Below are 26318 nucleotides of genomic sequence, written 5' to 3' on the forward strand. Positions count from 1 at the left end.
CTTCGGGCAATTTAGATGGCCAATCCACCTAGCCTGCACATCTTTGGACTGTGGGAGGAAACCAGAGGACCCGGAGGAAACTCATGCAGACACGGGGAGAATGTGCAAACTCCACAGTCGCAGAGATTGGAATTGAACCTGGGTCCCTGGCACTGTAAGGCAGCAGCGATAACCGTTGAGCCACCCTGCCACCCCAAGTCTCAGGGAAAGGAGAATTTCTAAGCCAAGTTGCTATTAAAAAGGAAAAGGTGTTGTCATCTTAAAAACTATTAAGATAGATAAGTCCTCAGGTCCTGTTGGGATCTATCCCAGAATATTGAGGGATGCAAGATAACAAATTGCTGGAGCATTGACTGACATCTTTGTATCATCTTCAGCCACAGGTGAGGTCCCCGAGAACTGGACAACAGCGCATGTTGTTCCATTGTTTAAAAAGGGTAACAGGGATAATGCAGGAAATTTACAGGCTTGTGAGCCTCACGTCAGTGGGGAGGAAATTATTGAAAAAAGATTCTCAGTGATAAGATCTATAAACATTTAGAAGCAAATGGACTGATTCGTGATAAACAGCATTGTTTTGTGCGGTCATGCCTCACTAACTTGATCGAGTCTTTTTTGAGGAAGTGATGAAGATGATTGAGGGAAAAGCAGTTGATGTTGCCTACGTGGACTTTCAGGAAAGCTTTTGACAAGGTCCCTCATCGCAGACTGGTACAAAGGGTGAAGTCACATGGTATCGGGGCGAGCTGGCAAGGTGGAAACAGTACTGGCTTAATCATAGGAAAAAGAGAGCAGCGGTGGAAGAATGCTTTTCAGAATGGAGGGCTGTGACTAGTGGTGTCCCACAGGGATCAGTGCTGGAACCTCTGCTGTTTGTAATCGACATAAATGATTTTGAGGAAAACATAGCTCATCAAATTAGTAATTATGCAGATGATACAAAGATTGGTGGAACTGCGGATAGTGAGGAAGATTGTCAGAGGGTACAGCGGGATATAAATCAGTTGGAGGCATGGGCAGAAAAATGGCAGATGGAGTTTAATCCAGATAAATGTGAGGTGATGCATTTTGGAAGGTCACGTACAGGTGGAAATTATCCAGTGAATGGCAAAACTCTTAGGAGTATTGATACACAGAGAGACCTGGGAATACAGGTCCACAGATCACTGAAGGTGGTACTGCTGGTAGATAAAGGAGGAAAAAGTGGCTGTGGCATTCTTGCCTTCATTGGAAGGGGCATTGAGTAGAAAGAAAGGCAGGTTATGCTGCAGCTTCATAGAACTTCAGGTAGGTCACACATGGAATATTGCAGACAGTTCAGATCGCCACAGTACCAGAAGGGTGTGGATGCTTTGAAGAGGGTTTGGAAAAGGTTTACTAAGATTAACCAGAAGGCAAAGTACTGGGCTAATGGGAAGATTCTTAGCAGTCTAGATTAGCTGAGAGATCTCGGTGTTCATGTACACAGATCCTTGAAAGTTGCCACCCAGGTTGACAGGGCTGTTAAGAAGGCATACAGTGTTTTAGCTTTTATTAATAGAGGGATTGAGTTCCGGAACCAAGAGGTTATGGTGAAGCTGTACAAAACTCTGGTGTGGCCGCACTTGGAGTATTGTGTGCAGTTCTGGTCACCGCATTATAAGAAGGATGTGGAAGCTTTGGAAAGGGTGCAGAGGAGATTTACTAGGATGTTGCCTGGTATGGAGGGAAGGTCTTACAAGGAAAGGCTGAGGGACTTGAGGCTGTTTTTGTTAGAGAGAAAAAGTTAGGTGGCTTAATTAAAACACATAAAATAATCAGAGGGTTAAATAAGGTGGATAGGGAGAGCCTTTTTCCTAGGATGGTGATGGCGAGCACAAGGGGGCATAGCTTTAAATTGAGGGGTGAAAGATATAGGACAGATGTCAGAGGTAGTTTCTTTACTCAGAGAGTAGTAAGGGAATGGAATGCTTTGCCTGCAACGGTAGTAGATTCGCCAACTTTAGGTACATTTAAGTTGTCATTGGACAAGCATATGGACGTACATGGAATAGTGTAGGGTAGATGGGCTTCAGATCGGTATGACAGGTCGGCACAACATCGACGGCCGAAGGGCCTGTACTGTGCTGTAATGTTCTATGTTCTATGTTCTATCTATGTTGCCTGATATGAGTCATTTTAGCTGGGAGAAAGGTTGGATACACTGGGTTTGTTTTCATTGGAATGCAAGAGGTTGAGGGGCAACCTGATAGAAGTTTATGTGAATGGCATAGACAGAATGAAAGGTATAAAGCTTTTTCCCAGGGTGGGGGAGTCAATTACTAGGAAACATAGGTTCAAGGTGCAAGGAGGGGATATTTAAAAGAGATGTGCGAGGAATGTTTATCACACAAAGGGTGTTGAGTGCCTAGACCACACTGCCAGAGGAGGCAGTGGAAGCAGACACATTAGCAGCATTCATGAAGCACCTGGACAAATACATGATTAAGAAGGGAATAGAGGGATACGAGTCCTGTAAGTGAAGACAGTTTTAATATGGCAGGGGAAAATATTTCGACGCCAAAGGACCTATTCCTGTGCTATATCATTCTTTGTTCTATGCCCTTCCTGGTCTCCAGTCTCTTTCTCATTCTCACATGACCCTGCAGGCGCACCCCTTTTTGCAACTGCCTAAGGACTGCACTGTCATCTGCGGCCTGCCCTGCTCTGTGGATGTGTTGAAACTCCCAGAGCTTCCTGAGAATTGGAATTCTCAACCCCTGACTGGGATGAATGGTAAATTAGCGGTTTTTAACATATCAGAAGCCTGGACAAATGATCCGGACACGAGTTCAAATTCCATGATGGCAGATATGGAAATTAGTTTTTATGTATTAAATAAATCCTAAAAATAAAGCTGGTGTTGGTGACCATGAACATTTTCCAGTCAACATCGCATTACTATTTAATCTGTAATTCTGATAAGAAGATCAGATCAGCTCAAATTTTGTTTGATTATTGCTCCCGTGGATTGTCTTGATGTTTTATTGAAACTTGTTCATGACAACATTTCCTTCACATTTTAAAAGTAATAGTACTTTTCTGTGAAACTATTTAAGACGTTTAACCAATTTTATGGACATATAATGTTAAATTTTGGTAGGCCTTAAATTAAAGAAACATGAACTCTGATCTAGATCACTTCTGATTTGGTCAATTTTATTAGAAACTCTTGTATGTATTTAATTACAGAAACTAGTACTTCAGGGTGTTTTGACTCTTTTGACCCTTGCTAAAGACTATTTAATGTTCAGGAGACGTAGAAACATAGTCTGTCATGTAATTCAGACAGGCTTTAGAGAGCTTTGTAAAGGATGCTGGGAAGATTTAATGAGAATGCTGTTTCAATAGTTAGGCAGAAACATTCATCTGATGTTGCATATTATGAAAATGGTGCAAGAAATCAGTTGTTTTTCTTTTATCGTTTCCTGCTAATCAAGCTAACAGTGCCTTCTTTTCTTGTCAGTGTTGACTGATAGACAGGAGAGCGCACTTGTCGAAATTATGCTCTGCACAATCCGGCAAACAGTGGAGTGCCATCCTCCAGTTGGGAGAGGCTCAGGTAGAAAGGTATGAAACTTCAGTTGCATTATCTAAGCTGCTAATTCATTTCATTGCTCAGTATAGTGCACTTGAAAGTACTTGTACAGATTGCATATTCTGTTCATTTGAGACTTAGCATAGCTAGATATAGTCTTAATGTATGCTATTATAGTCTTTCTTGCCTCCACCTCTGTCAGCCCCTTCAGTGCCTCTCAACTATCAGACTGTTTGTTTGACGCCAGCACTGAATGAAGAAAAATTTCTTGCATTTGTTACACTGGAAAGATTGAAGCCACTGTCTTCTGTTCTGGTAGAAAATCAGCCATTGCACTCCCTGGCAACTGTCTGACGCTGCTTGCAATCTTGGCATTATATTTGATCCAAGATGAAATCCCACCCACCTGTTTGAATCCATTAGTCAGACTGCCCATTTCTATCACTGTAACATTGCCTGACTCAATCCTTGCCTCAGTTAACGGGAGGTGATGGCCTAATGGTATTATCACTGGACTGCTAGTCCAGAGACCCAGATAATGTTCTGATGACCTGGGTTCGAATCCCGCCACAGCAGACAGTGGAATTTGAAATGTATATGAATTCAGTAAATATCTTGAATTAAGAATCTAATGATTCTATTGTCATTTGTTGGAAAAACCCATCTGATTCACTAATGCCCTTGAGGGAAGGAAACTGCCGACCTTGCCTGGCCTGGCCTACATGTGACTCGAGACCCACAGAAAAAAAATAATTTGCTGCTGAAATCTCATCCATTCCCATTTCACCTCGACCTGACAATGCCAATGCACACCAATCTGTCTTCCCACTGTCTGTAAACTTAAGGTAATCTAAGACTCTGCTGCACATGTCCAAATTCTCACTGATGTTCTGCTCACATACCACCCTTGTCTTCAGTAACCTACATTGACACCCGCTTAAGCAGGTCCTCAATTTCAAAATTCCCACCACTATTTTCAAATCCATTTTGCAGCCTTGCAGCTCCTTATTTCCTCCAGCCCTGTTAATCCTTTCCAATTCTGCCTTCTTGACTTCTTCCAATTTCAGTACGTAACTTTACCGCTGGCAGCTGTGATTCATAAATTTCCCCTTTGCATTTGTCTCTTCCCTTGTCAGTAAACATGTGTTGTTCTTTGACCAAGGCTCAGCTATTCTAATACCTCCGTGTTTGGTATTGAGATACATGTGGTAATTTTCCTGTTAAGAACCAAAGTGCATTTTCGTTCTCATTAAAGTTTTATGTGAATACAAGTTGTTGTTTGTTTTTCAAACTTGTAATGTAAATTATGCTACATCTTTTGTTTTATAAGGACAAGGGAATTTATTTATTTATTAGCATAGTATTTGTTGTACTTTACAGAATATTTCGATTTTATTCACTGTTGCTGAATGCTGTTTAGTGTTTTGTAGCAAACAAGCATGTTGTTCGTTTGCCTTACTTTGCTCTGAACAAAGTTTTAACCAAGTGTGAAAACCTTTGATCTTGGAAAATGCTCAAGCAGAAGTATTTCTGAAGCAGGGGATTTTTCTATCCACGTACATTAAATGTGCAACAACTAGTTGCATAGAAGAGGGTTTCAGTCTGCAGTGAGAAATCAAGAGAAGTGCGTTTTTGTTTCCAAACAATATTTTTGCACCTTCTATCATTTTTTGTACATTTTTAAGGATTTGTAATGTTGAGGAAAGATGGGGAAATTCCGAGAGGTGAGCAGGTGAAGTATATACTGCATGAATGTATATATTTGCACAATTGATGTCTGCATTTTACAACGACAGGTATTGACTGCAAAAGAGAAAAAAACTCAGTTAGATGATCGGACCAGGATTACGGAACAATTTTCAGCTGTCCTTCCACAGCTCTTGGCAAAGGTACTCTAATTTTAATATATTTCTGCACCTTCATTGCAATCTGGAAATAAACATGTGTTCTTCACAAGTACATAAGAGCCACATGGACGCCTGATTTAACACCCTTGTAACTACTCCCCCCACCCAGATTTATTTGACCAAAGCCAATCAAAATTTCACAAAGTGCACTGCAAATTGGTGTTTTTCTTTTAAAGTATTGTTCTCTTCCCTGCACTGTACTTGTTATAGAAGACCAAGAAAAAATAGATCATGAATGTCATTCAAATGATAAGCTAGCCACTGGATGAACAAAGATTTTGAGGTCCCAGTTCAGAAATGATGAAAAGCTTTTGGATAGATATATCAAGAAAATTGATGCTGACAGATGTTTTTCTATGTGTCAAAAATGTTAAAATACTGAGCGATGTTGGTGATGTTACAGCTGTACAATTTGTGGTTCGATCATTTTGAGTTGCTGCTTTTAGTTCTAGGTCCTGCATCACAGGCAGGTTATGTTAATCTTGAATGTCCTGCAACAGAGATTCACCAGAATTATGCCAGATCTGAATATGGCGACATAATACATAAAACAGATGTATTTTTCCTTAAATTTACAAGATTAAGGGATTATCTATTTGAGACATTTGAAATGATAAAAGGGGTTGCAAGGGGAGATAGGGACAAATGGTTTTCTGTTATGGGATAGTACAGAACAAAGGAGCAGAATCTTAAAATTGTAACTTCATTTCACATAGATTACTGGGAACCTGCAATTCCTTTGCCCAAAAATCAGTTGAGGCTAAGTCATTTGAAAATTTCAAAAATGAGATTGATCAATTTTGCTGAGGCCAAAGTTACCGAGGGTTATAGAATCATGGTGAGCATATTGACAACATCAGTCGTGCCAGTGCTGGTTTGAGATGCTGAACACCCTGCAGCCATCCCGATGAAAAGGACAGGAAAATGAATTCAAGTTTAAAAGCTCTAGTTATTACTATTGGGTAGATGGCGGAATGGTTGTCTTGTATCTCTAATTTCTTTGATGTTTATAAATTGACAGACAAGATTGAATCACAGATAAATTTATCAATTGACAAATCTCCAAACAACGGCAGAAAAAAATGGACCCAAATTGCCTAGAAGTATGTAAAAAAATTCCTGTGATGGCAGGACTGACATATGAAAAGAAACCGGATCAGTTAGGTCTGTATTCACTGGAGTTTTGAAGAATGAACAGGTATCTCATAAAAACTGATAAAATTCTAACAGAACTGGACAGTATAAATGCAGGAAGGATGTTCCCAAAGACCAGGAATTCTAGAACCGGGGCGACAGTTTGACGACACAGGTAGGCTGTTTAGAAATGAGATGAGAAACTTCATTATCCAGAGTGATGAGTGTGTGAAATTCTCTCCCACAGAAAGCTGTGCAGGCCCAAAACATGGAATGGTTTCAAGATTGAGGTAGATGTAGTTTTAGGGTTAACGGGATCAAAGGATATGGAAAGAAATTGGGAACAGGCAAGTGAATTGAATGATCAACCATGGCCCTACTGAATGGTAGGGCAGGCTCGAAGAGTTTAATGGCCTACTCCTTCCTTTTTCTGTGTTCTATGTTTCTATAAGTCTACCTAGTTTCTCTGTGCTTTACACCATTCTGCTGCTAAAGTATGCAAGTAAAAAGCTAGATGCTTCTTACTGCTGGCTTTTGACAAGGTAAGAAATGCACGTGTATCCTGGGGTGATTGATCTTTCAGTTTTCTTTCTTTCAAAGGAGAAGTGTTTTCGGTTTGCCGTCTACATTTTTTTGCAGTAGGCTTTCTGCATAATAAAAAAATCAGTGAGTTGATTTTGTCTTTTGAATGCCGTTTGCATTTAGAGACTCAAGCTGTGGCCTTTTTCATTTCTATAGCATGTTAATCTGAATCATGCACTTCTGTCCTCAAACCATTCTTCACAAAAAACAAAATCAATTTATTTCTGATCATCAGCAGTACTGTTCTTAGTGTTCTCTGATCCTAGTAATTATTTCTGAAGAGGGGAAGTTCTGAGTACCAAGTTATTTATCTTAAAAGAAGGAACAAAAGAACTTGCATTTATGTAGAATGTTTCACAACCTCAAGATACCCCAAAATGCTTCATGGGCAATTAATTACTTTTGCAATGTAATCATTATTGTGATATAGAGAATTAGAACAAGATCCCATAACGATAATTACCAATGCTGGTTGAAGGACAAATGCTGGATTTTGTAACAGGATAACTCCCCATCTTGTTGTTGAACAGTGCAATAGGTTTTCTCCAATGAGAGCAGGCAGGTGGGAATTGAATTTCTTGATCTATCAGATAACACCTTGAAAGGACAATACTTCCTTGGTGTTGTGCTGAATTATCAGTTGAGATTCTGTACTCTAGTCTGAGAAATGAATCCGCATCCTTCTGTCTCACAAGGTGAGAATGCTGTCGCTGAACCAAGGCTTGATGTCCTAAGTAAAGGACCCTGACATTTTTTTGTGCGAAAACACTGTTTAAGGCATTTGTTAGTTTTCTGTACTGCTTTAATGCTTTATGTTCAACTTTATTTTGTTGGACATGAGTTGAATTAGTTATTTGGATATGAAAATTTATTGTCTGCTGTCTTCAACCCCCTCCCCTTCCCCATTTTGAGCAGTATGCCGTTGACGCAGAGAAAGTGACGAACCTTTTACAGTTACCACTGTTTTTTGATTTGGAGATCTATACAACTGGCCGGCTGGAAAAGGTGAAAGGACAGTTATTTTATATACTAGTGTTCTTGTATCACTGTTTAAATTTTATAAAGTTCAAGTTGACCTTAAATTTTGTATTGAATTTTAATGAAATTAGGAATAAGTTGTATATTCTTTACTGCCATTTTGAGGACAGATAATTCTTGTATCCTTACAAAAGTAGGCATTTTAATACAACAACAAAGAGGGACAATCAAAAATCACTGAGTTATACATAGTATTTCAAATAAGTATGAATCTGAAGTATAACTTGAAGTGCTGGAAATACAGGCTACCGTATATGCTAGTGTAAAAGCTGATCCTCCTACTTTTAGTCTCAAAAAAAAAACATTCTGTCTACGCTTTGTATAAAAGTAAGTCCCAAGTTCTCTGGGATCAAAGGAGATTTGCTGTTATTCATGACATATAATGATTATGGTTCATTAATTTGAAGGCATGGGTATGAAACTTTAGATTTTCCCTCTGCCAATTCCAGCAAAAACCTCTCAATCAATTATTGAGACTAATTGTGTACCAGATGATCAGTCAAAATGTTTTCGAGGAAATGCAGTTTAAACTTTAGAACGAAGTGGAAAAATGGGTTAAGGAGCATCAGGAGAAAGGTCATTATATCTCCTGCATAACTACTATCCAACTATCCAACTCAGAATCGAAGAAAGGTGGTATTTCAGAGTTAAAGGCTAGTGCCAGCTGGTGCACAAGATTCGTGAAAAGGTATGATGTAGTCCTCCATCAGCAAATGAGAATTTCACAATGTCTCCATCTGAGATTATAGTAAAACAGTTTACATCAAGAGAAGAACATATAGAAATTGGATTCCTGCACTGAAAACTCATAATGAAGGCTGATGAACTTTGATATGCCAGATGACAAGACTGTTGGTAATGTTGAAAATTTGCCATGTAGGGGACAGGAGAAAACATGATTCACAGTGGTTCCAGTTTGCCTCACACATGGAACAAAATTAAAGCCTACAGTGGTAGTCAGGTGCAGTGCTGTTTTTGAAGATAAATTTTAGAAAGGTGTTGTTTTCCATGTTAACAAAAAAGCAGCAGGGAAAAGGGATCAAAAAATGTGGAATTTGAAGTAGTGAGGACAATGCAAAAGAAAATATTTGCTCATCCGCAAGATGTTTATATCCTACCTTGTCATGGTGTGGTTCATGATCAACCAATCCAGCCGGTAATGCTGACAATGTTTGTTCATCCCTTGGAGTTGTCAAAATTAAATAAACCCTTCAAAAAAAAAGTATCTGATGTTGACTGCTTGGATACTGAAAGATGAAAAAATACTCACTCAATACAGAAACTACTGCCAATGGGTCACATACATATGTGGAAATAACTTGATCCCAATGCTATTTTAAAAACAAAACTGCAACATTGAAAGTGTTTGACTATCCAAGGACCATTACTTGTTTAAGGGTGATGTTAAATTTATGTGACATGACTGATTGTGATGAGGAAGTCAAGGAACAGTCTGCTATTAGACAGCCTTATTTTGAGGGCAAATTGTTTGGTTCAGTAACAATCAGAATGATTTTCAAGATTTCAGTCTAAAGTGTTATACTTACGTAGTATATGTTTATGTTGTGTCTAAGTTATAAAGTAAATAAGTGGTAGTGTTAATATAATTTTTTTTGTGTTGTTCATTTTCACTTTATTCCTTTGCAGCAGTCTTTTCTCAGCCCACATGAAACACGCTAGTCCCTGAGAAACATTACCTGTGTAGAAATAACTTTTACACAGGTGTATATGGTAGTTCAGCAGCACTTACAAAACAAATAGTTAGGCTCATGCTTTCTTGCAGGCCTAGTAACCCTTAATATGTTTTCTGTTTGTTGGAGTTGTTGTATGTTTCTAGAATGTTATGTTTTTAAAAGTTATTTACAGTATTAATATTTGTTTTTTGTTAATATTGAGTCCCTTCTATGCACAATGAAAGTATCAATAAAGTTATTTCAATCTTTGTGCTTACCTCACTTTACAACTTCATACCATCCAACTAATTTGCTGTCTCATGGGAAGAAACATAAATTTGTTGGAATAAGTCTAAAATAAAATCGAAGTGTTGTACATTCAGCATAGATATTCTTTCATTGTGTTAGTGATTTGTAATTTTGTGGTTAGTATTTCTGCCAGTTTCTTTGAAGCAAAACTTCAATTTTGGTGATCACACTAATATAAAATGTTTTGTTCCTTTTGTTCAAGCACTTGGACGCATTGTTGAGGCAACTGAAAAATATTGTAGAAAAGCATGTTGACACTGATGTCTTAGAAGCTTGTTCTAAAACTTATCATGCCCTCTGCAATGATGAATACACAATATTCAACAGAGTGGATATCTCAAGAAGCCAGCTGATTGATGAATTGGTAGATAAATTCAGTCATATGCTTGAAGATTTCTTACAGGAGGTTTGTATCTAAAACATCATTCAGAAACCCATTTGATTCTGTGGTACGTTACTGTCAGCTAAGAAAAATGGTTTAGTACAGTTGTGTGGTTTTGGTAGTAAATCATAGACAAATGCAATAGAAATTGTTTTTAATACACTTCATTATTAATGTTGAGTCAATGAGCAGGTAATTTTTTTCCCAAATAATTGCAGAAGTGAAACTTATTTTGTTTCTTTCGATGTGGTAATTTTGAAATTGGAATTTAGGTACAAAATATGGCTATGTAAATTATTTGAAGTTAATTTGGAAACCTTAAAATTTATTCTAAATTACAACCTTTTCAGTAAAATTGTTTCTGTAACATGAAAGATGGGAAGTCTTGATTATAGTTCTAAAATACAACTTTGCAAATACTGACATTTAATTTGTAGTAAATTTTAAGCATATTCAATTAGATATCCAAGAATGGGAAAATTATTAATTCACTGTTTGACTTCCTGTTGTCCTTAGCATCATTTCAATGTTTCAAACCAAAATATTTTAATATAAATTATTACTCAAGTCTATTCTTGTTGAATAATTACAAATTGTTATTGAAAGAACACCTACTCAATCTGTGCAGGGAGACACAATGCTAAACATTATTATACTTTACAGATTAAAGGGTAGACTAATCATAAAATGAGGAGTGATTGCTTGCCTCTGGGAATTTGCAGTCACAAAATAAATAAATTATTGAAGCAGGTAATTTTATGAAAAAACTTAAAATAAACAACCCAAATCTGGCTGGAAAAGCAAAGGTACATAGCAAACTGCTACTCATCTGTAAATCAGTCAGCAAATTCAAGAAAAAGATGCTACACGTTGTGAGTTTCCATAATTTGCTGCTTCATATGCACTTTGTTGTTCATTTTGCAGAAAACATTCTCGTCGTATTATATGTTTTTAAAATTTGTGTATTAATTTGCAGTAGAAAGATTAGGCTTTGAATTTAATAACATTATTGCTCATTTAACAATGTGCACTTGTTAATGGAATGCCCAATCTACAGCTTCAGCCCAGAAAGTGAACAGTGTAAGACATGTTAGACAACAAAGTGTGAAGCTGGATGAACACAGCAGGCCAAGCAGCATCTCAGGAGCACAAAAGCTGATGTTTCGGGCCTAGCTGATGAAGGGTCTAGGCCTGAAACGTCAGCTTTTGTGCTCCTGAGATGCTGCCTGGCCTGCTGTGTTCATCCAGCTTCACACTTTGTTATCTTGGATTCTCCAGCATCTGCAGTTCCCATTATCAGTGTAAGACATGTAGTGTGTTCTTCTGAGAGGTTTTTAATAGTGATAGTTAAATGTTTTGTACTTTTAGTCTGCTCATTCAACACATTCTTCTTCATTCACTTTTGCTTTTCCTCCTATTTTTGCACTTGGCTTAACTTAGTAAAGCCATCCAATCTAATTCACCTTGCTTTTTTTCAAATCCTCTATTTCATATCCTCTACATCACAAAGGGGAAATCTTTTGGGCCCGTCAACCACTAAAGGCCCAGTTGTCTCATTGAGCTCATGTTTTCCTCGACCTCTAAAGGCTAGAATGCTAGTGAGTTGAAGGATGCAGGGGGGGAAAGAATGTCCACTGGTCTGTGGCTGTAAGTACTGCCTTCCAGCAAAATTTTGGCCAAAAAGCTTTGTTGTGTACTTTGAAATTTCTTCACACATTAGTAGTTGGTAGCCATCTTTGGCATTCATTATTAAATACTTCTGAACTGTTGATCAGCTAATATTTGTTCCATTTAATGATATATTCAAAGTGGCCATTCGAGGAAAATATATTTGTGTTCGTTCAGTCTATTGCTTGACAAAGTTTCATGCTCTTGAAAACTTTTGAGAGCTACTAGCAACTTTCTGGATGAAATTATGACGGTTACAGTGAAATTTTCTGCGTCTTTGTTAACTTTAAAAAAGTGTAATACTTAATTAACATTCCAACTTTTTATAAAAATCTACTTATTTCCTCTACTTAATAATGATATTGTAAGAAACCTAAACTCCAGAAATGTTTTTGCTGCATTAGCCATTTATTGAAAAAAAACCCTTGATTTTGGATGTTTTAGCCAGGCTCAATTCTGTAAGGACCAAGAAGCAACAGATGCAGTTTTTAGTTGGGTGTTGTTTGGCGATCAGTTACCAACTGTGACAATGATTCGACATTTCAGTATAGTTTGGTGTTTTTGACTAGAAGTATTCAGTTTTTTTCCAAATGCATTTACAAATGATCTTGGATATTTAAAACAAATTGTCACTGGGTAGGGTTTCATCTTTGTCAATATGACTTACTAGTTAACATTTTGCAGAAACATTCAGTGCAATTTCCCTTTTATCGTAACATAATTTTTCTTCCAACTTTACACAATGACAGTGAATCTATTTTGAGTGTACTAGGAGGAGAACAAAAACGCTGTTAGTGGAAATGTTGCTGTGTCAATACTTAGTTTTTGGATAAGATTAACTTACGAAAACTCAATTTTTTTAACTAATTGGATTAACGATTAGTAGAATAAATCTATATTTACTCTTACCGGTATGTTGTTAAGTGAGTTGAAAAAATTTAAGACGATTTGCTCTCATTTGGAACTCTTACGACTAATTTTGTTACTGAAACAGGATGAAGAGCTTGATGAGGATGATGCTTACCAGGTCCTGAGCACATTGAAAAGGATCACTGCTTTCCATAAGTAAGGGCAGTTTGTCAGTGTGTGTGTTTGTGTGTATGCCTTTGAGGATTTATATACTTGCTGCTTCCGATAAACCAGGAAATGCACCTTTTTTAAGGATTAAGAACATAATACAGTGTCAAAGCAGAATGTTGGTGTGTTTACTTTGAAGTAAAGTTGGAAGTATTTATTTGATTTTAATTGGGATGTTTAATTTAAGTGATTTATCAGTTGAGTGGAAGGTATTGAGGAAAACATATTGAAAAGAGAGAGTGACCACATCATTTAAGTGTTTGCATTTGTAAGAAAGAACAGAATGTAAGTTATCTTTATCGTAAGAGTAGGCATTTCATGTGCTTGGACTGTTTTTTTTCATTTGCTGGTGGTGCAGATCAGTACCTTTTAAGTTTGTTGAAACTTCTTTCTCCGATTAATTTTAATAATGATGGAACCATAGCATATCTTAACAAATAAGCAGTCAACTGGATTTATCAACTTGATGAGCAATTTGTGACTTAGTCCTAAACTTATTTTTAAGAATACAGCTGTGCTTTATCTTCTGATTTATTTATATAATTAATCTCAATTCTGTAAATCTTGGACCTGTTTATTGTTTTGCTTTACAGAGCATTTCTGAAATTGGGTTCATTCTCCATAACATTTCAAATGGTACAATTTTGTGTTAAATTTTGAAATGTTAAGATTTACAATGGAATTTTGCATGAAAAGTTGTAATAATTAACCTACTTTATAAAAATTATGACAAAGGTTTGGCCAGAATTCCTTTTTTCTTTTGGTCAGCCTTTTAAATTTTAATCCACGTATCAGAAAGTACTTGCCTTTTTTCTCAAGTATTATGCTGCTCAGGCCAAAATCACTTTTTGAACTAACTTTACATTGATTTAGTTGAGGATTTGCAGAAATAAAACTGATTAATCCGATGTGGATCTCAACCAAGGATAAGATATAAGATGCAAGTCTTTTGGCTGTATTCCTGGTACTGTTTTGTTGCTTATGCATTTGAGAAGATCCTCAGAGTCCATTGGGCACTGTTGTCTATGCTTGTCACGTGTAAATAGACACAGGTCTTTGGATGCAATGCTGCATTTTACGTCTGTTTGGACGAATGAAAATCCGAGTATTAGTTGATATGGAGTAATAATCATATGATCATAAACCTATTAGATGTATGTAATAAGATCATCTTTAATTTTGGAAAGCAGCCTCTGTATGGTAAACTCTCGTTGGTTCCTGTGTATCCATTTTTTCCTGCCAGTCTCATGTTTTCCAAGTGCTGCTTGTGCCTTTCTTTAACAGTTCATAAAACCCAACATATGAAAGTCACTGGATCCAAACCGGAAGCTGAACCCGAAGGTCTAAAGGCTCCAGTGTAAAACATTGCGGGTGATTTAAATAGCAGTCAGCAGCTTGCACATCCACGATGCTACTGTTTGAAAGATCTGGGCTAGTGTTACCTCTCTGGGGAAGAGCCTAATTAGAGATCATCAGTATGAGAGAGCCTCAAGTTATCAGCAGGGCTACCAGGAGAAAGATTTGGGAGAATTGGAAACAGATATTTGTTGAAGGAAATATTGCAAATGCTTTGAAGCTGGATAAATATATGAAGGACAGAGGAACAGAGAGCCACCATCAGAGATTTTGATGAGGAACGGAGAGAGGAGGCTTAAGTGGAGTGTAAATAATGGTATGGAGTGGTTGGACCAAGTGGTCAGTTTCTATGCCATGTGGCCTTTATAAAACCTGATGCTTTTGCTGTTGCAGGTATCTTGATGAGTTTTGATTACAAGCTTCAAACGTAATTTCTTTTTCCAGTGCCCATGATCTTACACGATGGGATTTGTTTGGCAGTAATTACAAATTGCTGAAGATTGGTATTGAAAATGGAGATATGCCAGAACAGGTAACAATTTGATTTTAAAACTCCAGCGCTAACGGATTAGCTTTCTTCCATTTTGCATTTTTTTTTAATGTTGTAACATATATTTTCAAAGTATTATTTTGAAATATTGTATACTTGTTTTTTAGATTGTCATTCATGCACTACAGTGCACTCACTATGTAATCCTTTGGAACCTAGCCACCGTTTCCGAAGGCAGTTCAACAAAGGTATGTAATATAGTGGAAAGTAATTTGTCTCGCACTCGAAAATACATTGAAACCTAATAGAACGTAGTGCTATGCATTAAAATATTTTAAGAATAATGGTTTGCCCTGAAATTTTAGTAGACCTATAACGATGCAATTGGTTCGATTGCCTTAGAGCAGTATAAGAAATTGGTTTGAGCCCATAGCTGGTGGATTGTTTAAATAGTGGTTTGATTCCTGATAGATAGTTGTGTGGAAGAGTGTTCAATTGCACCATCTGACGATTTTGGAGAGATTCCCAAACTACCTCTGAAAATCTATCTCAGTGAGTTATTGTCTGACCTGGTACAATCTGCATGGACTTGAAGGCCTCAGTAAAGTTTAACAATAAAACCAAAATGCTGGAAATGCAGGATGGGCAGCATCAATGAAGAATGAAACAATTAACATTTCAGACTGATGATCTTTTGCCAGAAGTAGATGTAAATGAGTCATGGGATCTCTCACATTTATCCAATTGTGATGAAAGATCATTAAACTGAAAATTTAACTGTCTCTTTGCAGATGTCTGACTTGCTGAGTATTTAAAGCATTTTCTGTTTTCAGAGTTTGTTTTTGTCTCAGTATGGTTCACAGTTTAGACAATGAGTCTGTCAAACCATTGGTGAACTTAAAATTATTCACCAGATTTCCCTTCAGGCTTGAGGAGCAGGCAATTTTCCAAAGATCCAGGGGAAATCTTTGGAAAATTGCCTGCTCCTCAAGCCTTGTAATCTTCAATTTAAGTCTAATAGTGTTCTGATTGTTGATGGAAATTGCAATGGTACATATGATGCACTCAAAAAGGCCTGCGCTATAGAATTGCCTGTGTCCTTGTCTTTGGCTGCAGATTGCCACATTCTGTTTGTGTTCTCGTGGAGCAGTGACCGTTCAATTTCAGACCCATTGTTTCAAAAATTATTGACCATTTATTTTCCTTGTTAAGATTAAACTTCATTGTGAAAATATTATGACATATAACCGTTGAAATAACTTTTACTTAGGAGTAGTGTCGACTTGTAGCCATTCACGAATTTAATCGATATTTTAATTACAAACAAGATTCTTTAATTTGTAGTGCAGAATTTACCAAAGACACTTGTAATTATGGAGTCAATGCTTATCAAAGAACCAATCTATATAAAGTTGTGGACAGATCACACATGGAGTTCTTGTTTACTCCTGATCATAAAGATACAAGGGAGCAGTTCAAGGATTGGAGTTAGGTAGCATCACAATGCTACTTCCCAGCATTACAGAAATGAATTATATGAGAGGTATCCTGTTGATATTAGTTAATAAAGATTAAGGAAAAGTTAAATTGTGAGAATAAGCTTATTAGAATAAGACCTAAAAGACAACAGTTCACACTGGACGAATATGAGATTGGTAATGGCAAGTACTTCTTAGCATGTTGAACAACACGTCGTGGGGTGATTATTGGATTTGGTGGGGTTTTTTTTCCTGAAACAACATATAACCCAAAGAATGATAGTCTCTTGGAACAAATCCAATGACTTCTCTGAATTTTTCTTCACTATATTGTTATTGCCTCTAGGTGGTATGATTACCATTCTCCCTCTGGTAATATTGGTGCACTATCTTTCCACTGTGACCCCATCCTGTACATGAATGTAACACTTCTAATCTAGATGAAATCTTGGATATGCTGTAAAATGCAGTGCAGTACTAAGATATGCTGAAGAATTGTCAGCACGTAGCTTGGAAGATGTGTTTGAAGGTTGCCACATTGTAATGGGCATTTCACCCAGAGAGGGGTGAGGGTCTGGAATATGCTGCTAGTTGAGGCAGCAAACTTATCAATCTTCAAAAAGTACTTGGACGAACACTTGAAATGTCAAAACATTCAAGGGTGTGGGCCTAATAAACGAAAGTGGGACCAGTGTAGGTAGCATATTTTTGGCAGTACAGATTTGATGGGCCAAAGTGCTTCATCTGAACTGGACAATTCTATGATTCTATGATATTGTATGCACACATGCACATACACATGCTTGATGTTGTGAACCAAAAGAAGATGCGGCATAAAAGATTTGAAGATAAGATATCTTCAGCTTCATGAGCCTTCTCACAAGTGAATGAGTAAATTCATCGGTAGTGGAGACATTTTATAATTTACAGCCAGCCACTTCTATATGGTGCATTTGAAAGGAGAAATGTCAATATTTTCAAGCTGCATTGATCACCAGCCACACTTAAGTAAATGGGAAGAGATCAATGATATGGTTAATGGAGTCATAGAGATATACAGCACAGAAACAGACCCTTCAGCCCAACTTTCCATGCTGACCAGATATCCGAAATGAATCTTGCCAGAATTTGGCCCATCTAAACCCTTCCATTCATCTATCCGTCCAGGTACCTATTAAATGTTGAATTGTACCAACCTCCATCGCTTGCTTTTGCAGGTCATTTCATACATGCACCACCTTCTGTGTGAAAAAGTTACCCCTTGGGTCCCTTTTAAATCTTTCCCTTCTCACCTTAACCAATGTCGTCTTGTTTTGGATGCCCCAATCCTGGGGAAAATATCTTGTCTATTTACCCTATTCATGCCCCTGATGATTTTATAAACCTCTTTAAGGTCACTCCTCAGCCTCAGATGCTGCAGGGAAAATAGCCCCAGCCTGTTCAGACTCTCCTACAGCTCAAACCCTCTGTCTCTTCCAAAATCCTTATAAATCTTTTCTGAACCCTCTCAAGTTCCACAACATCCGTCCTATGGCAAGGAGACCAGAATTGTGTGCGGTATTCCAAAAGCAGCCTAACCAATGTCCCTGGACAGCTGCAACATGACCTTCGGACTCCTGTACTCAATGTAGTGACCAATAAAGGCAAGCATACCAAATACCTCCTTCACTATCCTATCTATCTGCGACTCCACTGTCAAGGAACTATGAAACTGCATTCAAGGTCTCTTTGTTCAGCAACACTTCCCAGTTCCATACCACTAATTGTTTTAAGACCTGCCCTGATTTGACTTCCCAAAATACAGCATCTCACATTTATCTAAATTAAACTTCATCTGCCACTCCTCGGCCCATTGTCCCATCTGATCAAGATCCAGGTTTGGAGGCCATGGATTTCTATTCAGTCACAACTTTCTAAATGCCCTAGCTTTGGTAATATAAACTTTAAGATCGTAAGAACATAAGAAATAGGAGCAGAAATAGATCATTCATCAAGCCTACCCCACCATTCTATAAGATCATTAGCTGATCTGCCTTAGGTTTCAATTCCTCTTTTGTTGCAGGTCCTCAAAAGTTCAAACACCTACCCCCCGCCCATAGCACCTCTTTAAATATTTTCAGTGACCTAGCTTCCACAATTTTCTGTGATAGAGCATTCCAAACATTCACTACCCTCTGAGCGAAAAAATATTCTCTGCATCTTAGTTTTAAATGAGTGCCCCCTTGTTAGAAATTCCATTTGTAGGAGTATCGTCTTGCTTGTCAAGGCCTCTCACATTCTTGTATGTCTCAATAAAATTACCTCTAATTCTTCTAAACGCTGATAGATAAAGGCCTCAGCTATTTAGCTGTTTTTGATAAGTCAGTCGTTTTATTCGGGGATTCACCCTCTTTATACTGCCTCCAATGCAGTATGTCCATTGCTAAATAAATACAAAGAACTGTGGATATCTGAAATCTGAAACAAAACGCATTTGACATGTTTTCTGAAGAAGGGTCTCGACCCAAAACATCAAGCTTTCCTGTTCCTGTGATGCTGCTTGGCCTGCTGTGTTCATCCAGCTCTACACCTTGTTATCGCATTTGACATGGTGCTGTTTGGCACGTTGGTTAGCAAATTAGAAATGTTTGGGATTGATTGGTCCTTGGCAGCATGAGTTAGAAGTTGCCTATAAAAAAGGAAACATAGGGTAGATACAAATGGTCATTTCTCAGATTGGAGACATGTTGAAAGTGGTGTTCCCCACTTTTTCTGATCTGTATAATTCAGAAAAACTGTTTATATAAGTGGGTTGTAGACAAGTGTTGAGAGCAGTCTTTAAACTTGCAGATGACACTCAACTACAGAGAATAGTGAATTGTGAAGACGATGCCGAGTGACTTCAGAGGCACATTGATAATTTGGCCAAATGGGCAGGCAACTTGTAGATGAATTTCAATTCACAGAAATGTGAGATAATACATTTTGGTAGAAGAAACACTGAGAGACAATACAGGCTCAATGGTACAACTTTGAGGGGAGTTCGGGAGCGGAAGGATCTCTGGGTTCAAGCGCGTAGTTCTCTGAAGGTGACAAGGCAAGTTGAAACAGTTGTCCAGAAAGCTTATTGGACCCTTAGATTCATAGAGGCAGAGAGTACAGAAGCAAGGAAAAATGCTACACGTCTACAAATCGTTGGTCAGACCATAATCTGGAATGTTGTGTTCAGTTTTGAACATCTTATTTAAGGAAGCATATCTCTTCTGGTGTGAGTGCAACAGAAGTTTACTAGAATGATATCAGGATTGTGTGATGTTAGATACAAGCAAAAATGAGAGAAATTGCCTTTATTTTCCTTGGAGCAGAGAAGATTAAGAGGAGATCTGATTGAGATTTTCAAAACTATTAACAATTTTGATAGGGTAGAGGAGAATATTCTGTTTGCACGAGTTGGTATGTCACTAAGTAGGGGTCACAATTTCAAGGTTATCAGCAAGAGAGCTCGGAGAAAGGTCTTTACTCAGAATTATTACGATTTGAAATGCACTGCCTGAGAGAGTGGTGGTGGTGGATTTCAAGACAGAGCTGGATAAAAATTTGAAAGTGATGAATTTAGAGGGAAATAGGGCTGAACATTTGGACTAGTTGGGTAGCTCTTTCAAGAGACACCATGAGTTGAATGGCCTTCTGTACTGTAAAATGCTGTGAAAATTCAGTATACCTTAATTACTTGCTGCACCTGCATGTGTTTCATACACAAGAACAGATAGATCACACTCTACTGCACTTTATTGGCATTTATCTCCATTTAAATAAAAATATGCATTTTCACGTCTGACGACTAAAGTGCAAGACAAAATACTTTGCATTCAACTCCATTGGCTACGTTTTAGCTTACTCATTCGTCCAATCTGTTTCCTTATGTCCTTTTCACAGCCTACCCTCCCACTTACTTTTGTGTCATCTGCCAGCTTAATATATTACATTATGCCCTCATCTCCAGCTCATTAATATCAATGATAGGTAATTATTTTTGAGGCCCTAGAATACTAAACAAGTATATTGCATCACTGTTTACTGTGGATGTGGAAGCTAGAGAACATGGAGAAATAAATAGCGACATTGTGCATATTACAGAAGAAGAGGTGCTGGACGTCTTAAAATGTATAAAGCTGGATAAAACCTCGGGACCAGATCAGATGTACTGTAGAACCTCATGGGAAGTGACTGCTGGGCACCTTGCTGAGATATTTGTATCATGGATAGCCACTGATGAGGTGCCAGAAGACTGGAGGTTGGCTAACATGGTGCCACTATTTAAGAGGGGTAGTAAGGAAAAGCCAGGAAATTATAGACAGGGGAGCATCAGTGGTGGCACGTTGTTGGAGGGGATTCTGAGGGACAGGATTTAAATGTATTTGGAAAGGCAAGGACACATTAGGGATAGGACTATCCCTAGGGGATAGGGAATTTGTGTCTCACTAGCTTGATTGAGTTTTTTTGAGGAAGCAATTTAAAGAATTGATAAGGGCCAAGTGGTAGACGTTGTCTGTATTTGGATACAGAACTGGCTTGGAAGTTGGAGACAGAGGGTGGTGGTGGAGGGTTGCTTTTTGGACTGGAGACCTATGACCTGCAGTGTGCCACAAGGATTGGCGCTGGGTCCACTGCTTTTCGTCATTTATATAAGTGATTTGGATGTGCATATAGGAGGTATGGTTAGTTAGTTTGTGGATGACATCAAAATTGGTGCAGTGGACTGCGAAGAAGGTTACGTCTGAGTGCAACAGGACCTTGATGATTATTGAGAGCAGTTTTGGGGCATCATACCTCAGGAAGGATGTATTGGCCTGGAGTGGGTCCATAGGAGGTTCACAAGCATGACCCCAGGAATGAAAGAAACATATGAGGAATGTTTGAGGACTCTGGGTTGAAACTCGATGGAATTTAGATGGTTGAGTGGGGAATCTAATTGAAACTTGCAGATTACTGAACAGCGTGGACAGAATGGACATTGGGAAGATGTTTCCATTGGTAGGAGGGATTATCACCCAAGGGCACAACCTTGGAGTAAAGGGAAGACGGTTTTGAACAGAGATGAGGAGCCAGAGAGTGGTGAATCTAAGGAATTCACTGCCACAGATCGCTGTGGAGGCCTGGTTCGTGAATATATTTTAAGACAGAGATAAATTGATCCTTGGTTACGAAAGAAGCAAAGGCTACAGAGTAAAAGCAGGAGAATGGAGTAGAGAAATCTATCAGCCGTCTTGGAATGACAGCAGACTCGCTGGGCTGAATGGCCTAATTTCTGCTCCTGTGTCTTATAGTCTTATAGTTGGGCTCATGAACCAAGGAGTGGCAGATGTCGTTTAACTAGATAAATGTGAGGTGCTACATTTTGGAAAGGCAGATCGTGGCAGGGCTTTTATACTTAATGGTAAAGACCTAGGGGTTTTGCCGAACAAAGAGAACATAAAGTGCAGGTTCTTAGTTCTTTGAAAGTGAAGTCACAGGGAGACAGGATAGTGAAAAAGGTGTCTCATTTGCTTGTCTTTATTGGTCAATGCGTTGAGTATGGGAGTTAGGAGGTCATGTTGCAGCTGTACAGGACATTGGTTACGCCACTTCTGGCATACTGCGTTTGGGTCTGGTCTTCTTACTATAGAAAAGATGTCATTAAACTTGAAAGGATTCAGAAAAGGTTGACAAGGATGTTGCCATGGTTGGAGGGTTTGAACTGTAGGGAAAGACTGAATAGGTTTGGGCTATTTTCCTTGGAGCATTGAGGGGTGTAAAATCATGAGAGGCATGGATAGGGTGAATAGGCAACATCTTTTTCCAGGGGTGGGAGATTCCAAAACTAGAGGGCATAGCCTAAGGTGAGAGGAGAAAGATTGAAAAGGAACCTAAGAGGCAACTTTTTCACGCAGAGGGCGTTGCGTGTATGGAACGAACTGCCCGAGGAAGTTGTGGAGGTGGGTACAATTACAACATTTAGAAGGCATTTGGATGTACGTATGAATAGGAAGGGTTTATAGGTATATGGGCCAAATTCTGGCACATGGGACTAGATTAATTTAGGATATCTGGTTGACATGGACATGTTGGACCAAAGGGTCTGTTTCCAGGCTGTACGTCTCTCTAACTCAATAACTGATGCTTGTGGCACTCCATGTTATGTTAACCATTCCACATTCTATAATCCAATACATTAGCTCCACGACTTGGAGCTCTTGTGCAATTATCTTTGTGGCATTTATTGAATGCCTTATGGAAGTCCAAGCACACAACATCTTCCAATTTGCCTTCGTCAGCTCTACTTGTTACATCCTCAAAAAAAAACTCCAGCAACTTTGTCAAACATTATTTCCTTTGCATAAAACCGTGTTGAGCTTTTCTACATGTCCTGCTGTTTCTTCCTTAACAATGGGCTCTTGCATGTTCCCAGTGAGAGATGTTAGGCTAAATGGCCTGTGGTTTCTTGCTTTCTGTCTTCCTCTCTTGGGCAAGGGACATCACATTTGCAGTTTTCCAAACATGTGGATCCCCCTCAGAATCCAGTGAGATCTGGAATTTTTGAAACAACGCCTCAACTATCTCTGCAACCACTCATTCTAAAACTCTTGGAAGCAGCCAGTCAGTTTCTGGTGACTGACCTGCTTTCAATCCCATCAACTTGTCAAATACTTTTGTCCATTGTGAGACTATGGCAAGATTTCTTTTATTCCCATTACTGCTGTGCTTATCTAACATCTTTGGGGTGTTTATTGTGTCCTCCAGTGTGAACAATGATGTAAAATATGTGTTTAAAATATCTGCCATTCCTCATTCCCTGTTATCAATTCCCCATGCATTTCCTCCAAGGATCCCACTCTGACTGCTGCTACTCTTTCTCTATATCCATTAATACGTGTTGTTTTTTCTTAGTTACTGGGTTTGTCTTTTCAGTCATCCCCCGCTGGTTCCTTTGAAAAAAGCCTCAATCCTCTGGCCTACCACTAGTTTTTTGCCACTTTGTGTGCTTTAGTTTTTGATTGGCTAATCTGTTGACTGCCTTTATTAACCACAGGTGGTTTCATCCTTGCCCCTCTTTGTGACTAGAATAAATTTTTGCTGAGTGTTTTGAAATATCTGCTTAAATTTCTGCTGTCCTTTCACTGACTTTCTACTATTTTTCTAGCACATACTAGAAAAGTTTAAGTTGACAACGTTGGTTGGTGACCAGTGTCTGTCCCTTAATCTGAATTTAAAATTCTACCATGTTGTGATTGCTGCTGTCCAAGGAGAATACTTGATTCCAAGATTGGTTATTAATTCTACCTTAACATTCATGTAAAATAGTTTGCACTCCAAAAGATTCTGCAATGTCTTGTTCTAGGAAACAATCTCTTTTGCACTCTTGCCTTCGATGTAACTCTTGCCCGTCTGATCCGTCCAGTTGGTACACAGGTTAAAATCCGCCATGAAAATTATATTGCCATTCATACATGTCTCCATTACTTAATGATTTATACTTTGCCATTCAATGAAATAACTCTTTGGGAACCTATAGATTTCTCTCACCTGCGACTTCTTTTCACTTATTTCCATCCAACTGATTCCACATCACGGTCTATTGCACCTATATCACTATTCACCAGTGTTGATTGATCCTTATCAACAAGACTGTACCTTCTTTTCTATTTGTATATTTTTCCAGGACATAAAACTTTTGAATATTGAGTTTGCAGCCCTGAACATCCAGCAACCACATTTCTGTAATAACGATCAAGTATTTTTCATTTCTTTTATTTGTGCTATCAACATATCTGTCTTGTTACAAATTGTGGAATACCATTCAACCTCTTAATTTGGCTGTCAAGTTGGAACCTTCAGTTGTATAGTTGTTTCATATGTTTTCATCTCTCATTCTCCATCTGGAAATTCATTGTATGTATTGTTATTTCTGACATTCTTTATTTGCTCAAAGTGTGCATATTTAAAAGATTGTGTTTAGTGAATTGTAATAATTTTAACAACTTAAATTGATATAGTGAATGAAAATTTGGAGTTCTACAGAGCATAGTGCTAGGGCCCTTGCGTTGTATGTTAATAGCTTAGACTTAATTGTAGGAGGTACAATCACGACGTTCTTCAGTGACACAAAATGGATAGGGTGGTAAATAGTGAAGAAAGCTGTAAGCTGCAGGAGGATATCAGGAAGATGTGTCAGATGGGCAGAACAGTGATAAATGGGGGGAGGTGATGCCCTTTTGGCATTATATCTAGACTATCAATCAGGAACTGTTCTGGGGACCTGGCTTTGAATCCTGCCATGGCAGATGTTCAGATTTGAATCAATAAAGATATGGAATTAAGAGGTGTAATGATAATGTCCTCAGCTGATTTGCCGTACATGTGACTCCAGACCCACAGCAATGTGGTTGACTCTTAAGTAATATGGATGTTTCTACAGCATATTCTTATCATTTAAAGGTATTTATAGGTGTACATTTTTCTTTCAGGACCAACTAATAATGTTACGAAAACAAATGCGAGCTTTCTGTCAGATCTGCCAGCACTACCTGACTAATGTTAACACAGCTGTTAAAGAACAGGTAACGGGAAAAGTGTGAAAGCAGCTATATGTTTTCATTTATCTCAGTCCAATTGCAAAAACAGAGAATGCCATGCAATGCAGTGACATTTGGGTAGTAGATCACACTAAAGAAGATGCTACCCTCAATCACTGTTACCTTCCCAGTTTACTATTTGCTTTTAGACTTTAGTCGTTTCTGAGAAAGCAGCATTTTCATTCACCTCATTTATATACAGCTGAAGAAATTTCAAAAGCATTTTGCATCTTTCAATGAATTTTAATTTTCTGTAATCTCTTAAGTAGCATTTAATTTGTACGTTCATTAATTTTCTGTTAATTTTTCTTCTTGTGACAATTGTGTGGAGTTGTGTCCTCCACCTGTACATAACTAATAGTGGAGGGGATGTCTGTTGCCCATTTGTGGGCAATGGAATATGAATTGCTTTTTACTCATTGAATTGTAGTACATGGTGCATTGCCCATTCCTTTTATTCCCATCTACTTCATTACCTTGAAGTGCTACGACTTTACAGCTCTACTCAGACCCAAGCCTCAGCTCATTATTTTGCTTTGTGAAATCGAAAAAACAGCTGTAGGGAGGAACTCTGGCTAAGAGAAACAGATCAAGAGGAAAGAAAACAGAACAAGTGTGGAAACGAACCAGCAGTTAAGCAAGAGAGAGAAGATTAGATTAGTTTAGATTAGATTAGATTACCTACAGTGTGGAAACAGGCCGTTCGGCCCAACAAGTCCACGCCGTCCCTTGATGCATCTGACCCAGACCCATTCCCCTATAAGCCACACACCCCTGAACACTACAGGCAATTTAGCATGGCCGATCCACCTAGCCTGCACATCTTTGGACTGTGGGAGGAAACCCACGCAGACACGGGGAGAATGTGCAAACCCCACACAGACAGCCGCCCGAGACTGGAATCAAACCCGGGTCCCTGGCGCTGTGACGTTGCAGTGCTAACCACTGAGCCACTGTGCCGCCCCATTCAGAGATAACTTACATTTGAGGATTTATTATTGGGGATCAGACCTGTTAAAAACATCTAGTGTAATGTGTGCTTCTGCAATGTCAGTTACTTATTATCGTACTTTTCCA

At 38.4% G+C, this 26318-nt stretch overlaps 1 protein-coding gene across 6 annotated transcripts in view; it reads left to right on the plus strand.

Moving 5' to 3' along the window:
- Positions 1 to 26318, plus strand: part of stag2b (STAG2 cohesin complex component b) — a 173134-nt gene that overhangs the window by 115816 nt on the left and 31000 nt on the right. For all 6 annotated transcript variants that reach the window (XM_059651403.1, XM_048544322.2, XM_059651402.1 and 3 more), the window contains exons 16-23: positions 3485 to 3588; positions 5353 to 5445; positions 8095 to 8184; positions 10402 to 10605; positions 13244 to 13314; positions 15127 to 15214; positions 15340 to 15420; positions 25134 to 25226. In XM_059651403.1, the coding sequence (XP_059507386.1) occupies positions 3485 to 3588; positions 5353 to 5445; positions 8095 to 8184; positions 10402 to 10605; positions 13244 to 13314; positions 15127 to 15214; positions 15340 to 15420; positions 25134 to 25226 (824 nt within the window). The remainder of the gene's footprint in view (positions 1 to 3484; positions 3589 to 5352; positions 5446 to 8094; positions 8185 to 10401; positions 10606 to 13243; positions 13315 to 15126; positions 15215 to 15339; positions 15421 to 25133; positions 25227 to 26318) is intronic.

The sequence above is a fragment of the Stegostoma tigrinum genome, chromosome 15 (assembly GCF_030684315.1).
Source record: "Stegostoma tigrinum isolate sSteTig4 chromosome 15, sSteTig4.hap1, whole genome shotgun sequence".
Taxonomy (NCBI): domain Eukaryota; kingdom Metazoa; phylum Chordata; class Chondrichthyes; order Orectolobiformes; family Stegostomatidae; genus Stegostoma; species Stegostoma tigrinum.